We start from the raw sequence: 17,013 nt of genomic DNA on the forward strand, positions 1-17,013 counted from the left end.
GGCGTAAAGACCTACCTGGAGCACGAGGACTTGTGGTGCTGCGTGGAACGTCCAGACTCCACGCCTGTTGATACGGCTAAAGACGTGAAGGCGAAGTCTAAACTCATATTGTTGCTGGACCCACAGAACTACGTTCATGTTCAAGAATGCAAAACTGCAAAAGAAGTGTGGGAAAGTTTGCAAAGAGCTTTTGATGACAATGGTCTAACTAGAAGAGTAGGTCTACTCAAAGATCTAATAAATACTACACTGGAGTCAAGCAATAGTGTTGAAGACTATGTGAGTAAGATAATGAACACTGCTCACAAACTGCGGAACATTGGATTTGAAGTAAATGATGAGTGGCTCGGTACTTTGATGTTGGCTGGTCTACCAGAAGAATACAAACCTATGATCATGGGGCTGGAGAGTTCTGGGATCAAAATTAGTGCCGACTCAGTTAAGTCAAAACTCATACAAGAGGTAAGCACATCAAAGTTAGCTTTCCACACAAATACCAATAGAAGTAAAAACAATATGCAGCCAGTGAAGCCGAAGGGACCCCGATGTTTCAATTGCAATAAGAATGGGCACTTTGCCAAGTACTGTAAACAGCCAAAGAAACAATCAGCAAACAAAGGAGAGAACTCAGGTTTTGTAGCAGCATTCTCAGCGGCAACCAAAGGAAGCATTATGAAGGATAGATGGTTATTGGACTCCGGTGCATCCATGCACATGACAAGTAGAAATGATTGGATGTACAATGTCACCGAACCAACTGTAAAACAAGTAACTGTAGCTAACAGAGAGCCATTAGCTGTGAAGGGAGTCGGATGTATCAACATACAAACAAGTCAAGCGGATATGATACAAATTAAGAATGTTTTGTATGTTCCGGGTCTGGCTGCCAATCTACTTTCAGTCAGCACTATAGTAGAAAGTGGACATAATGTGACCTTTACCAGAAATGGATGTGAGATACAAAACTCTAAGAATGAATTGGTGTGCACAGCGACACTGAGTAACAAGCTATATGTCATGGACACTAGTTCTGAAGTTGTACACCTAACCTCAAGTTCACAGAATGATAGCACTTACCTGTGGCATCTGCGAATGGGCCATTTGAATGTCACAGATGTGAAGAAGCTGCCAGTTTGTACCGATGGTGTGACTCTGTCTGAGGATTCCAGTAATGTCACATGCACTCAATGTATGGAAGGTAAGCAAGCAAGATTGCCATTCAATCATGTTGGTTCAAGAGCAACAAGACCACTAGAACTGATACATTCAGACTTGTGTGGCCCAATGGAGAATTCATCATTTGCAGGTATGAAATACTTTATAACCTATATTGATGATTTTACACGAATGGTTCATGTGTATTTACTGAAAGATAAGTTAAATATTCTTGAGAGCTTCAAAGATTTTAAAGCAAAGGTAGAGAATGAATTAAATCACAGGATTTTGAAGCTTCGCACTGACAATGGTACAGAATATTGTAATACCAACTTTGAAAAGTACTTATCAAATCATGGCATAATTCATCAGACCTCTACTCCATATACTCCACAGCAAAACGGGATGGCGGAGAGAATGAACAGGACTTTAGTTGAACGGGCACGATGCATGCTATTCTATGCCAACCTGGAGAAGCGCTACTGGGCTGAAGCACTGGCAACTGCGGCATATGTGGTGAACCGTTCCCCGACAAAGTCACTTCAAGGTAAAACCTCATACGAGATGTGGAAAGGTAAGAAACCCAATTTATCTCACATGAGGATATTTGGCTCCGTAGCTATGGTATATGTACCCAAAGAAAAACGCCAAAAGTGGGATAAAAAGTCAGTAAGAATGATATTTGTGGGTTATTGTGAAAACACCAAGGGATATCGACTGATGGACCCTGTATCACACAGACTTGTAAAAAGTAGAGATGTTTCATTCATGGAAAATTACAATGAGAATATCAGTGTACCAATCGATTGTGAATCTCATGTTCCAGCAAAGGAGAGCCAATCAACCACTGCAAGTTCCGTTCCGCTGCAACGCAACTCAGGCAGTCAGACTCAGGAGCCGTCCACTTCTGCAGATATACAAGAAAGTGAAGACTCGAGTGAGTATGACACTGATACTGGAGAGCTCGATGAAACTTATTGTCCTCCTCGTCACATGAAACAAGACTACAATAGTAATGTAACACTACGGACAACACGATCACAGGCTAAACAAAATGAGGCATGTCAGGACAAGCAGGGCCTACTGTGTTTGTTTACGGATTCGACTGACCCACAGACTGTTGAAGAAGCACTCACGTCGCCTCAAGGTGCAGAGTGGAAGAAGGCCATGGATGATGAATACTGTTCATTGATGAAAAATGAAACATGGACTTTGACTGATTTACCTCCAGGGAAAAAGGCTCTTCCATATAAATGGGTGTTCAAAACAAAAACAGACCAGAGTGGGAATGTGCTGAGATACAAGGCGAGGCTTGTTATAAAAGGGTATGCTCAGAGATGGGGCACCGACTATGAAGAAATTTATTCACCAGTTGTCAGGTATACAACTTTACGCTACCTATTTGCTTTAGCAGCCAAGTATGAACTGAATATAGATCAAATGGATGCTATGAGTGCATTCCTACAAGGAGACATAGACAGAGAGATCTACATGCAGCAGCCAGAAGAGTATAAGAATGGATCTCAGGTATGCAAGCTACATAAATCTATATACGGACTAAAGCAAGCCAGCAGACTGTGGAATTTGAAATTAAACTCTGTCCTACAAGAGTTGGGAATGATACAATCGAAAACTGATCCGTGTGTCTATTCTAATGCAGAGAAGAATGCCTTTGTAGCTATCTGGGTGGATGATTTACTTTTGTTTACCTCAGATGATAACACAAAAAATCTTTTCAAACAGAAACTGAAAGAAAACCTAGAACTCCTAGAAGTGAAGGACATTGGTCAGGCAAGTCAATGTGTTGGTATTCACATAACTAGAGATGGAGAAAAGATTTTGTTAGATCAAGAAAAATATATAAATGAAATATTAGCAAGATTCAGAATGTCAGACTGTAAGCCCGTGAAAACACCATTTGAAGCTGGTATGAAGTTCAATGATAAAAAGGAAGAAGGAATCTGTGACTGTCCTTATCAAGAAGCTATTGGATGTTTATTATATCTGGCGCAGATCACTAGACCTGACATTTCATATGCAGTGAATACACTGAGTAGGTTCAATAAAAATCCTACAGCTGAACACTGGACTGCAGTGAAGAGAATTTTCAGATATCTTCAGGGCACCAAGAATCTGAAGCTGGTATACACCAAAGATGGTGATAAAAACATCACTGGATATTGTGATGCCGATTGGGCGAGCGATGTGCACGATAGGAAGTCGTGTACGGGTTACATATTTTTGTTGCAGGGTGGTCCAATATCGTGGCGGTCACACAAGCAGCAGACTGTGGCATTGTCTACCGCCGAAGCCGAGTACATGTCGATGTCGTCGGCGGCGCAGGAGGCGCTGTGGCTGCAGCAGCTGCACGAGGAGCTGGGCCAGGAGCAGACCAAGCCACTCGTCATATTCAGCGACAATCAAAGTGCTATAAAATTGTCGTATAGTAATTGTTATTTACCTAGGACCAGACATATTGATATTCGTTATCACTTCTTAAAAGACCATGTAAATAATTTAAAGTTAAAGTTTGATTATATTAAAGGGGAGGAAATGTTAGCAGACAACCTTACCAAGGGCACTAGTGCTGAAAAACATTTGTTTTGTATAACGAAGATAGGGTTGCGTCCCTAGGGAGGGTGTTATTGATATTGGAACGCAACCAATTATAGTTCCTATTTCTGCCACTGATGGCGCTGTTGTCGTGCTAAGACTTAATTTGAATGAGCTGTCAAATCTGTTCCTTTTTCGTAAGCCTTTATTATTTTTCCAATAAACGAGTTAACTGATTAATTATCTTTAATTACCACAATATCCACCACGAATATTCCTTTACTAACCACTACGCCATTCGGTCGTCTAGTAATATTCTAATCTAAGTATTCTGTACCTTGACCAACTCCTTCAGCCTCTCTCTATTGTAGTGTGTGCCGATCTCTTCTCCCAGACAGTAGTCCAGGAGCTTGCTGGTGGGCCAGGCGAGCGGCGCGCAGATACCCATCACGATCTGGAGGAAACATCAGGATTATTGGGGGGGACAGAAAGGAAACAACTCTTGAAAAGACTGGGTAGCCTGGGGCGCAAGATGCTCATATCAAGACACGACAAAAGTTTTTCATCGCGCTCACATCGGCTTCGAGAGCGAGTGCGAGAACTTTGGTCACGTCTTGACGTGCGCACCTTGAGCCCCATGCTATGCCTTCAGATGATCCGGTCCATCAATTTCATAGCTACGTGATGTGAGACAGATACACAGCGGTAAGATGTGATTGCCAAAATACTATGTGGTAGGTATGTATATACGCTAATCAACTGGTTAAAAAGTCAAATCTATCATATTTAAAAAATACAAAATTGAGGCAATTCGATTGCCAAAAGAGTATCAACAACAGAAGAAAAGCTAACCTTCATGATCCAGATGGATTTAGCGCCAACAAGCAGCCCGTGCCGCGCGCACACAGCCTGCGGAGTGATCTCAGCAATAAACACGATAGCCAGCGTTGATCCAATGACTGCCACCAAGCCAGACGTCAGGTCATCGAGAATGACAGTGAAAGTGGAGTTCACGGCTACGTTACTCAGTAGAATCGTGCACAGGAGGTAGTTTCCGTGGGCTCTGACTGGCATGATCGCTCTGGCATAACGCCTTTCCGTCTCTGTCCCTGTGTTTGCTATGATCTTCAGTTCAGTCCTGTCCAATGCCATCAGACCGAGGTTCAGACCGGAGAATAAAGACGCCAGTAATAAAAGGATCACAATCAGGACTAAAGACACCCAAAGTGGAAGCAGTTTGTTGTGTGTCCCAAGAATCTTCCATTCTTCCTTTCCTTGATGAATGAACTCTCCGCTTTCGGTGTTTTTGGCGCAGATATAGAACTTGTAGTCGTCCAATGGCGGTGGGGCTAGCAGCTCGAAGAAAGCTGCATCAGCTTCTGCCTTGAAAGTCTTGTACTCTCCTTTGACTAAATGGTGACAGATGGTTCCGTATTCCGCGGGTTCGTGGGTGAAAGCTATCACAGTGTCGTCGGTGAACCCTGAACCGAATAGTCTGAGACTGAACTTGGTGTTTCTGAGCACGCTAGGAATGACACCGTCGACAATTTTAGGTTCCTTATCAGCCTCTTCTACCCTCAGACCGACCACTTTGACGGTAACATTGAAGTTAACCTCAGTGTTTTTACCAACGTCTGCCACTACCTTCTCATCTGCTGTCTCGTTTGCTTGTCTCTTATCACGGTGGCTGTCGCTAACTTCGTCTATATCATTGAATGCATCATCGAATTCATTTTCTAACCTAAGGTTTCTACTTTCTGGTGATATGTAGCTGAGTATTTCGACAGCCATCTCATTTTCTGGGACGCCATCCTCGTTGACGTCCAGATCGTGGTACAATCCGTTCATAGGATCTTCTTCAATACTGTTACGGTCTATGTCTTGTGTCATCTTTTCACTAAGAAGTGGTTCTTTCTCTTGCACCTCGGAGACAACATCTTCTGTTTCTTCGGTGTCACTGTAACAATATAATTTATTAACCTTAATCAGCCTTAGTGGTCTAATGCCTAGGTTGGATTGTTGGTTTGGTATGGGTACGTTTATTTTAGTTTTTTTTGTTGTGCTCATTGCTGATTAGGACATACGGATGGATGCTAGGGTTAAAGAGGGAGCATTCATGCTGTTGGAATAGGCCCTAGGTAAAACAGTTGAAGGTCTTGGCCTCTCCGAACAAAAAGACAGTAAGTAACTAGTTTGTAAAACATTCAAGTGGAAAAAAAAATTACCTGCCATGAATAAAAACCTTTGACTTGGTAGAATAACTCAATCAAATTAACGACTGTTGACCTTGCAGAAGTGTTGATTCAACGTACGAAAATAAAGATGGTTTGATGTTTTTCATGTGTTTACTCATCCGAGTCTGAAAAGGATCTTACGAAAAGCATCATTGTTAGAACCTCCTTATTTAGGTATACAATAGTGTGAATGATGACTAATATTATTTTTAGTATAGCCACTAAAAAAAAGATTATTCACATAACTATAGTTAAATTATGGAATACTAGTAAATGATACAATAGTGTGCGTTGATTCACTTAAATATTTCTTACAAAGCTGACTTTCTTCAATCTTAGTTTCCGGTTTTTAAACCTTAACTAATTACCTACACACTCTGACCATGACAAAGCACATGCCACAACACCAAATTCCTCTCTTAAAAAAGTGAAACCTAGACTGTTTTTTAATCTCTCTCTCTCTCTCTCTCAGCTTTCTGTAGTCCACTGTTGGACATATGCCTCTCCTAACGATCGCCACCCCAAACGGTCACCCGCCATCTGCATCCAGCGGCTTCCCGCTACCTTCCGCAGATCATCAGACCAACGGGTTGGGGGGCGACCGACACGCCGTTTGCCGACACGGGGTCTCCACTCCAGAACCTTTGTACTCCAGCGGTCGTCGGCTCTGCGGGCTACGTGGCCAGCCCATTGCCACTTCAGCGTTCTAATCCTTTTGGCTGTGTCGGTAACTTTAGTTCTCCTGCGGATTTCTTCATTGCGAATCCTATCTCGCAGGGACACGCCTAACATAGCCCTTTCCATAGCACGCTGAGCAACTCTGAGCTTGTGGATAAGCCCTTTGGTGAAGCACCACGTCTCGGCTCCGTAAGTCATCACTGGCAACACGCACTGATTGAAAACTTTTGTTTTCAGACACTGAGGTATGTTTTCTGTGAAGATGTGTCGTAATTTCCCGAACGCTGCCCATCCGAATTGGATTCTACGAGCTACCTCTTTATCGAAGTTGGATTTACCTAATCGGATCACTTGTCCTAGGTAGGGATACTGATCGACAACTTCGATGGTGACACCTCCTACAGTTACGGGCGATGATTCCATGATGACGTCCATGTTCATTTTCAGCCCAACTTGTTTAGAGGCATCATTGAGGTCTGTGAGCATTTCGCCTAACTCCTCCAGCGTTTCCGCCATAATAACTATGTCATCAGCAAATCGTAGATAGATGAGAGATATATTATATTCCCATTTTATTCGCATTTTATTCGTTTTTTAATCGCAGATACTAAATTGTCAGATTCTGAATTTGATTATCCCGCGATTTAGTGACGTATCGTTCTATTGGCGGGACAATCAACTGTGGGTGAACAGAATCAGTCAGTCAGTATCTGAGATTAAAAAACAGACTCTAGGTAGTAGGTATGTATGTACAGTCACCCGCGCAAATATCTGACCCTCCTTTATTTAGATAAGTATTTGAATGACATGTAGGTAGGTACCTAGGTACCTATCATGTAAACAAAGTAGATAGGTATAAACCTAGATTTAATTAAGGGGTCAGCTATATCCAGCTGAGTTGTAAGGTTAAAATAATGTTTGCATTGAAAGAAAACGAGTTGGCAACAAATACTGACCTGTTCGCAGTGTCAATAGTGTCAATATTGTCCTCCGGCCTGAGTGCTCAGCAATGACAAAGGAATAAAGAGAGGACTTGGCATAAATTCGGTACTTAAAAATATATCGTCGTCTCTTTTTAACTTATTGGTGTTATCCTACGTAAAAAAGGACAACAGTAGTTTTGTCTTTGCCTAAAATTACAACATTGCGACCGGTCGCCATGTTGATTGACATCCAAACACAAGGTACTTCAGCTGTCAAACAATTTGTTTGTTTACATTTTTCAAGAAAAAAGCCGCCATTTTAATTGAAACCAAAGTTTAGGTAGGCGCATTTTTTTCGTGGATATGCCATGTCCTCTCTTTATTCCTTTGTCAATGGTGCTCAGCCCTTTTTCACCCCCCAATGCCAAATTGATGTGTTATGTGCTGTTACAGTCCAACTATAAAGTCATGTCAATAAAGAGTGCGATTTTGCTAAGACTTTTTATCATTATCAGTTATTTACTTATATTTATTTACATACATTTTAAAAATAAATTCCTTTTCGGTATGGCTTTTTAACGAATTTGTCCTTTATAAATTTAATACGGTCTGTAAAAATTAGTTAGAACTCACTTCCGTTTTCAGGACTTTATAGTTTTACTGTAGGTAGTTAGAAGTTAGTGGGGTATCAGTTTAGAAACTAGGCCCTTCCATTACCGGCATTAGGTATTAACATAAACTATTATAATGTAAATAGTACTTCGGTACCTATATCTAATAGCATAAATAGCATAATAGGGCTTGGCGCTAATAATGTACTTACCTAATTGTAATTCGTAACCAAAATTAATTAAGTACTTACTTATAGGTAAATACTCAGTATGTAGGTAGGAAGGTACTTAATCATAAAATCTATCTTTGAAACTAAAGTAACATGGCATTTGAAGGTTGAACTATAATTATCTGTGTAATCTTCTCATAATCCCGGATTACAAATATTGTTACTTATGTTTTAGTTGTAGAGGTACTTATGTAAATAGATTTACCTAGGTAAGTACTGAGTTAACATTGTGTAGATTTTACAATATAAGTATAGGCATATACCTACCTATGTATGTAGGTATATAACAACATATTATTATTGCAAACTAGCTGTTCCCGCGCACTTCGCTTCGCCTTAAAAAGTTTTCCCGTGGGAATTCCGGGATAAAAAGTAGCCTATATTCTTTCCCAGGGTCTAGACCGTATGTATACCAAATTTCATTCAAATCCGTTCAGTAGTTTTGGTGTGAAACTTGTGAAAGAGTAACAGACAGACAGACAGACACAGTTACTTTCGCATTTATAATATTAATATACTAGCTGTTCCCGCGCGCTTCGCTTTGCCTTAAAAAAAATTCCCGTGGGAATTCCGGGATAAAAAGTAGCCTATGTTCTTTCCCAGGGTCTAGACCATTGGTACTCAACCTTTTTTATATAAGGGCCACAAACACATTTAAGTCATGGTGTCGCGGGCCGCAAGCCAATTTTTTTAAACTATTATAAAGCGATGTAAACTCTCGAATAATAATATAAAAAAACACATGCATATACCTACTAATCTGTGTAAAAACATTACCCTCCTCCTTCGGCAGTCCGGTAAAAAGTATCGGGATAGATCAATAAAACAAAAAATTATTGTTATTCATCCAAATTTATTTTATCATCTTCAAAGTAGGTACTTATGCTTTTTCAGAAACGATACACATACGCCAACGAATTATCCAATCATCACAACATTTTTAAATGCTGTTTCCAGAGTTGTGTTAAGTACTCGCGGCAAATTTTCCTTTTTGTCTTCTATCGATTGTTAGTTAAAGTCATGTTGACTGTTTTCTTTGACTATCGTGGTGTTGTGCACACGGAACTCTTACCAGAAAGTCAATCGGTAGGAAAATAATAGGTATTATTTGCGGGTTATGTAGAATTTAATACAGCAAATTCGGCGAAGAATGAGACTGGTCAGTTTTGTGGAAATTTAAATCGAGAAAAGATTTTGCACCACGATATCGCGCCTTTCGCACGAGGATCATCATTATGAATGAATTTTTGAGCAAACACTTATCAATCCAGCATCCACCATATTAACCAAATATGGCTGCAGCTCACGCGGCTCTAGCTTCTTTTTTTCCTAAACTCAAATTACCACTTCGAGGCACTGTTTTCAATCAATAGAGGACAATAAGAAAAAATTGCCGCGAGTACTAAACACAACTCTGAAAACAGCGTTTAAAAAAAAATTGTGATGATTGTATAATTTGTTGGCGTATGTGTATCGATACAATAAATTTGGATGGAAAAAAATCATTTTTTGTTTTATGGATATAATCCCGATACTTTTACACAGATGCGTATATTCTCTATTATCTCTCATGGCACGCGGGCCACTGATAAAGGCCCGGCGGGCCACATGCGGCCCGCGGGCCGCAGTTTGAGTATAGCTGGTCTAGACCGTATGTATACCAAATTTCATTGAAATCCGTTCGGTAGTTTTGGCGTGAAAGAGTAACAGACAGACAGACAGACAGACAGACACACACAAAAAAAAAAAAAAACACGCACTCACGCCTTGTACTAATGTACTCCCTTGCGGGGTAGGCAGAGGTGCATTGCTGCACCCACTTTTCGCCAGAGTGTTATGTTAGTCCCAATGTAATAGGGGGCGAGCCTATTGCCATTTTACGGGCACATCCAAGACCCGAGAACAAATATCTGTGTTTAAACAAATATCTGCCCCAGCCGGGAATCGAACCCGGGACCATCGGCTCAGTAGTCAGAGTCACTAACCACTACGCCATTCGGCCGTCAGACAGACACAGTTAGTAAGGATAAGGATAAGTTAGGATGCTATCTTTTTTAAAATAATTAGTCAGCTTATAAGAACGAATTTCTCCCTAGGGACGAAAATACCTATTTTATGCTTGTTTTCAGGATATTCGTACCTGCTTGTATTATTGTGACCCGAGTATGAAAATATTTTTATCTTTAATTTTTTTATATCGGGTTTATTTGTTACCTACTAACTACTAACCAACCAATTATACCATATTATAATTAAGTACATAAGTAGGTACAGTACAATACAGTAGATACAGAGCTATCCTTTATTTATTAGATACTAGCTGTTCCCGCGCGCTTCGCTTCGCCTTAAAAAGTTTTCCCGTGGGAATTCCGGGATAAAAAGTAGCCTATGTTCTTTCCCAGGGTCTAGACCGTATGTATACCAAATTTCATTCAAATCCGTTCAGTACTTTTGGCGTGAAAGAGTAACAGACAGACAGACAGACACAGTTACTTTCGCATTTATAATATTATAAGTAAGGATGCTATCTTTTTTTAAAATAATTAGTCAGCTTATAAGAACGAATTTCTCCCTAGGGACGAAAATACCTATTTTATGCTTGTTTTCAGGATATTCGGACCTGCTTGTATGACCCAAGTATGAAAATATTTTAATCTTTAATTTTTTTACATCGGGTTTATTTGTAACCAACCAATTATACCATAAAATATTATAATTAAGTACGTAAGTAGGTACAGTACAATACAGTAGGTACAGAGCTATCCTTTATTTATTAGGTATGAACAGGTATGAATGATATTACGGAGGGAAATATCAAATACTTAGGTAAGTACTTTATCATTTTATTAAATATATCAGCATATTGCATCTGAGATTCATTTTTGTAAAGATACCTAAGTAAGTAGGTAAATACCTTTACTAAATCTTTTTTAATGATAACGACTGGAAAATGGAAATACGATAAGCATAATGCATAACCTAATTACCTACAGTCCTACATTATTGAAAATAATTACATAACACACATCATAGGGTAAGTACAAGTAGGTAAGGTACAATGTCCAGACTGTTTAAAACTCATTAAATAGATAGAAAGAAAGATATAAAGCATTGCATTTCTTAGGTACAAATACAATTCGGTCCACAACTTAATAGTTCCTGAAGTTGGTTGTGATTACCTACACCTTTGTGCTTTTTCAAACTAACCAACTAACCAATGTTGACATCTTTGAAATAACCGATTAATAGGTGGTTTGTTACTTTGACAAGGAACAATTAAAAATGCATTCGCTGTCAACTTCACAACTACCAATACTGCACAAATGACAATGGGCGTTTTGGGACCTATGTACCTATGTCCAATAAAGACGAGACATACATCATTGGATAGCTCTTTTCAAGTGAGCAAAAAAGTATTATGGCGACAAATCCGTATAAGTTGTCCATTTTGAAATATATTCGTCGGAAGGAAGTATTTTTCTATGGCATTGCACTCTCTCTCCTGATGACAGTTAGGGCGTAATACACGTAAACACGTATTATTGAAATTGGAGAAATTACTTTCAACTGGTTTTATTTACTGAGATAATAAACAAATATAATATTATATGAAATATGATCATTTTGTTATAAAAATTAAAAATGAATGTGAAAAACTAACAAAAACATTAAAATTACTGAAATAAAATATAAAAACTTTCAAGGTACGATTATTCTAATTGGACAGTAAATCAAGACTAGCGCTTCCGTTATTCATATTCTGCAAAAAAATACCTTTTCAACGACGTATCACTCATTTCTATTGGTGCTGGTCCCAGCTTCCTATATATTAGTGCCCATCATCATTTACAAAAGTACTCTGTGAAATAGACCCACAACACGCAATAATGGGGGGGGTGGTTAGTAGGGTACGTGAGGATGGCCATATATCTCTGAGGCAGACTGTACGTATAAGATAAAATAAATGTGTCAATAGATTCGATTACTTATCATCTATGATCTATGTGTATCTATCGACTTGATCATGACAGATGAGGCGTGCCCACGATAATAATCGCATTAAATATGTTTTCGAATGTAAGACATTCATAAGCATTTGTTTTTAGTTTTTTACTAAAATCATAGACAGAATATCTTAGATATCTAAATCTATGTAAGTACTCACCTATAAAAATTACTTAAGTACTTATACCTACCGTGTTAGACATGCGATAAGTATATTGATAACTAGCTGTTCCCGCGCGCTCCGCCTTAAAAAAAATTCCCGTGGGAATTCCGGGATAAAAAGTAGCCTATGTTCTTTCCCAGGGTCTAGACCATATGTGTACCAAATTTCATTCAAATCCGTTCAGTAGTTTTGGCGTGAAAGAGTAACAGACAGACAGACAGACAGACATACAGACACAGTTACTTTCGCATTTATAATATTATAATTAGGATTATGATGATAACTTTAAGTAAACTACAATAGGTAGGTAGAAATATTGTACTGCACAATATAAATGTAGTATAAGGGGCTGCAAAGAAACCTGATCCCCATAGTTTAAATCTATGAGTAGTAGGTACCTAAGCCGAAACCGCGGTGTCTTAGGGGGTCGACTTTTTGCAACAATGGTCGTTTTTTCTTAATTTTTTTAGGAAAATCGGGATTATATTTTAAATTAAACACTGTTGGCTAGGTAAGAACCAACCTAGAGTCAGTAGAGGTTTATCAATTTTGTTTTATTTAGGTGTTTTTTATCTTATCAAAGATGGTATCGGTTCTGACGTGACTGCCGAGGTTTTATTTATGACATATCAATTTTCATAATCTTTAATAACAATATGTAAGTACTTACTCTTATCAACTAAAACTGGATATTTCCTCTCTTAAATAATTAAGTAACTACTACAGTCGTCGAAATATAATAGGCCCGTTTGGACAGCTACACAAATTTGCTATTTACTCTTGATTTACTTAATGAAATTCATAAAAAGACACATAAGTAATCTGGCTTATTATTTAACGGCCGAAAGTAAAAAGAACTTTTAAAGCACCAAAACTTACTTATTGTTTAGATATTTTATGATTTAGATTTGACACCAGCTGTCATCCCATACATTTTGGAGCTGTCCAAACGGGCCTATTATATCTCGACGACTGTAGGTGCCTATATAAAAAAGAGATAAGTGTCCACACTCTCCTTTCGTACAAAGATCCTATGTCGAGTGATAGATTACAGAATAATGCTTAATAGCTTGCTTATCTTATAGCATATCATTCCCATAAACAATCTAGAATTGTTATATTAGGTATTTCTTATTAATTACATAGTTAGTCACTTAGAAAAGTGGCTGGAAACACTTGACTTGAGTCAACTGAAAATCAGCGTACCGTCTAGTACAGGTTACATAGTTTATCGAAACCTATTAAAGTTTACGTTTCTCGCATACAAAGTGGCGCCTCTAACGGAAACTATCATGCGACTTTTGACTGATAATGTATGCAGATGACAGAAGAAAACGTAAACTTTTATAGTTTTCAAAAATTGCTAAACTTATACTAGACGGGCTGACTTCACAGAGTTTTCTTCTGTCATCAGCATACTTGTCTTTATCTGTTAAAAGTTTCACGATAGTTTCCGCTATAAGCGCCACTTTTTACAACGAATACATTTAGTTTTAGACAAACTATCAACGTACGGTCAGTTGCATTAGTCTATACCTACACTTTTGTACCATGTCAAACTACCTTAGTAACAAACCGTCAATATTTGAAATTTAATTGTGAGGCTGTGAGTTTGACAAGGTAAAAAAGTGTGTAGGTAGCTATTTATGCAGCTGACTGTACAGGCCAACTTCTGCGGCCAGAAACCACTAATTAATATTCTTTCATACAAAAACGTTCTTACAGCTATTTTATAAATGAAGCTGACTGTACTTATTCCAATTGGTACCTAATATATTTCCTTACATAGGCATCGCTCCTGACCTAGTTCCTTTGACCATTCAAAAATAGTTAATAAATGCTTTAATCTACTTAATGAAACGGCAGTTTCGGTTCCCAAATAACAATTTATGTGAGTTTTCCTTGTTGGCCTGACCTAAAACGCGACACGCGAGGTTTTTGGGAATTCACCTCGCTCCTTGGCTTCAATAAGTAACTTTTTAGAGAGGATTTATGTATTCCCGGTGGATATTTTTCTATTTTGTCAACTATACCTACCTATGAAATGAAATAAATATATCGTTAAGATAATTTTAAACAATAAGTCCTGTACTACCACAAAAAACTTTAAACACTGTTAAATAAGTGTTAAACACTGTTAAGTAGGCGTCTGACAGCGCTAAACACTTCTTAAATACTGTCTAAGTTTTTGTGGTAAGGCCCGTCCCGTCATGTTTATTTTGTTATAGGTTGATGATTCACAAGAGTACGAGTTGTAAGAAAATTAAGTTTATTTGTTGCATTCAAAATTCGGGTCGCTTCGATAGGAATTAGGATGCTAGCTTCTGACACATCAGCGGATTAACTAATCCAAGATAGCAACAACAAGAACTGTGTGGAAGCAGGTGACAGTCTCCCCACAAAAAGTTTTTAAGTAAGTAAGTATAGTATAATAATTTGACAGCTATCAAGAAAGCAATTTTTCCTAGGGAGGAAAAGACCTATTTTCATCCCTGTTACTATCAAAGCCTGGGTTATGGAAAATGGACGGATGGTGATAAAGTACCTAGCTAATACTTAAATAATTAAAAGCAATCGTACGTAAGTAACCAGTAAGTAACTAATAATTTTATTACTTTGTATTTTTTTATTACGCAGAGTTTATAAACATTAGGCAATGGCACTCTCGGCATACAGCCAACATCCACTCCACCGGTAGACAGCGTCTGTGACTCTGTGACGCAAAAAGGACGCCATTTGCATTCAGAAATAAAGTGGCGGGAACCAGAATAAACCGGAAAGTATTTTGGGTGGGGTGCGTTCGAAAATTTAGGTTAATAGGTTAACATTAGGTTAAATGGATATAATAAGTGAAACTACACAGTAGGTTTTTGTAGTTTGCCGTGTTAAATAGGTAAACAGAAGACAGAAGATCCCCACATATCGTATAATGGGTAGTTATAGTAGTTAACTACTTACTAGTAGGTTAGGTAGTAAGTATGTTTTATACTTTATTATTTTGGCACCTAGGCTGTTATTAAATATCGGATGGTTATATTTTAAGTACTTAATATATACTGTAGTTAACTAATTTTTTTTAAGACTTCATTTTTCACTTTATCTCTCATACAAGATTGGAACGACTTCAATTCGGAAAAATCCGAAAATATTTGGTGTGCGTTTGGATTGCGGGCCCATATTATCTCAACTCAAGCATTGCCTACATCAATTATACAGCACTATTAGAACTAAACGTTCTACTGGTGACCTATAGAGGTTTCAAGAAAAGATTATTTAAGTAGTTACCAAAGTGATTAAACCGTTAATAAACAGCTAGAGCTATACTATTTTTTTATAAAACATAAATATGGAGTGTAAACTTTAGGCTTTAAAACACAATTATTTATATACTTACCTTATACCTACGCGTTAAAAAACTTAGGCTTAAGTATATCTGAAGTTAATGTAGGTATGATGCTCATTGATAATTAATTATGTTACATCAGAATAAAGGTTCAGCCGTTCAGCCTTGTTGTTCATATATTTGTATTAGTTAGGAAGATACATTTATATACTTAACTAACTACCTACATACTGCACTGCACCAGAAATCATATAAAAATATGTCTACCTACTTACCTATGTTGTCAATATTGTTCTTTTGTTATATCGCCCACACACACTTATTTTGATAATAATAAAAATAATAATTAAACTTACTCGATCTTCAATTTAATTAAAAAGCAAACTAAAGCGAAATTTAATATTTCTGCTTGAAAGTAGGTATTTTATTGGTAAATTTATGTTTAATTTTAATACCTACTGTATGTATTAATAGATAGATAGATAGATAGATAGAGTACTCTTTATTTGTACACCAAGAAATGATTAACAATAATAATAATAATAATAATAATAATAATAATATCCATTTATTTCAGGCATCAATGGCCCATAGTATAAAATAAACAAATACATTTTAAAATAAATCAAACAATATTAATATAATACTCTAGAAACTTATAAAAACTAAAAACTAACTAACTTTGTAAAACTAACTAATAATATGTTTCAATAATGTATTATACAAATTATTGATGTATACAGAAGTGTTGTTTGTAGTTATGTAGGTAACTTACCTACTTATTAAATAAATTCAAATAAAAATGCAGTATACCTATTTTTAATTTGTGGTAAAACTTGTGGTAATATCAGTAAACTTGTGTACTGAAGAACAAAACCGTATTAATAATGTAGAAAAGAAGTGATGTGCTAAGTTCATTAATTTAACCTTGTGACGTCATTCGGAAACCAAAAATGGCTACCGTAGGAGCGCGTGGCCGCAACCGATGGCAATGCCGCTGCCATGCAGTACGATTTTTTTTGAAAATAATATACCTACCTACTTACTATGGAAGTAGATTACTTACTTACGTTACAATACGTTTTTTTTTGGTATGATTAATTTAGCTTTGTAAACCG

The 17,013-nt window shown here is 37.6% G+C and overlaps 1 protein-coding gene across 1 annotated transcript in view; it reads right to left on the bottom strand.

Moving 5' to 3' along the window:
- The window catches only part of LOC105394097 (unextended protein), a 39,816-nt gene that overhangs the window by 10,927 nt on the left and 11,876 nt on the right, over positions 1 to 17,013 (bottom strand). Inside the window, exons 2-3 of the mRNA XM_048629964.1 lie at positions 4,561 to 5,665; positions 4,046 to 4,162 (exon numbers count right to left, since the gene is read on the bottom strand). Of these exons, the coding sequence (XP_048485921.1) occupies positions 4,046 to 4,162; positions 4,561 to 5,665 (1,222 nt within the window). The remainder of the gene's footprint in view (positions 1 to 4,045; positions 4,163 to 4,560; positions 5,666 to 17,013) is intronic.

This window comes from Plutella xylostella, chromosome 24, assembly GCF_932276165.1.
Source record: "Plutella xylostella chromosome 24, ilPluXylo3.1, whole genome shotgun sequence".
NCBI lineage: Eukaryota > Metazoa > Arthropoda > Insecta > Lepidoptera > Plutellidae > Plutella > Plutella xylostella.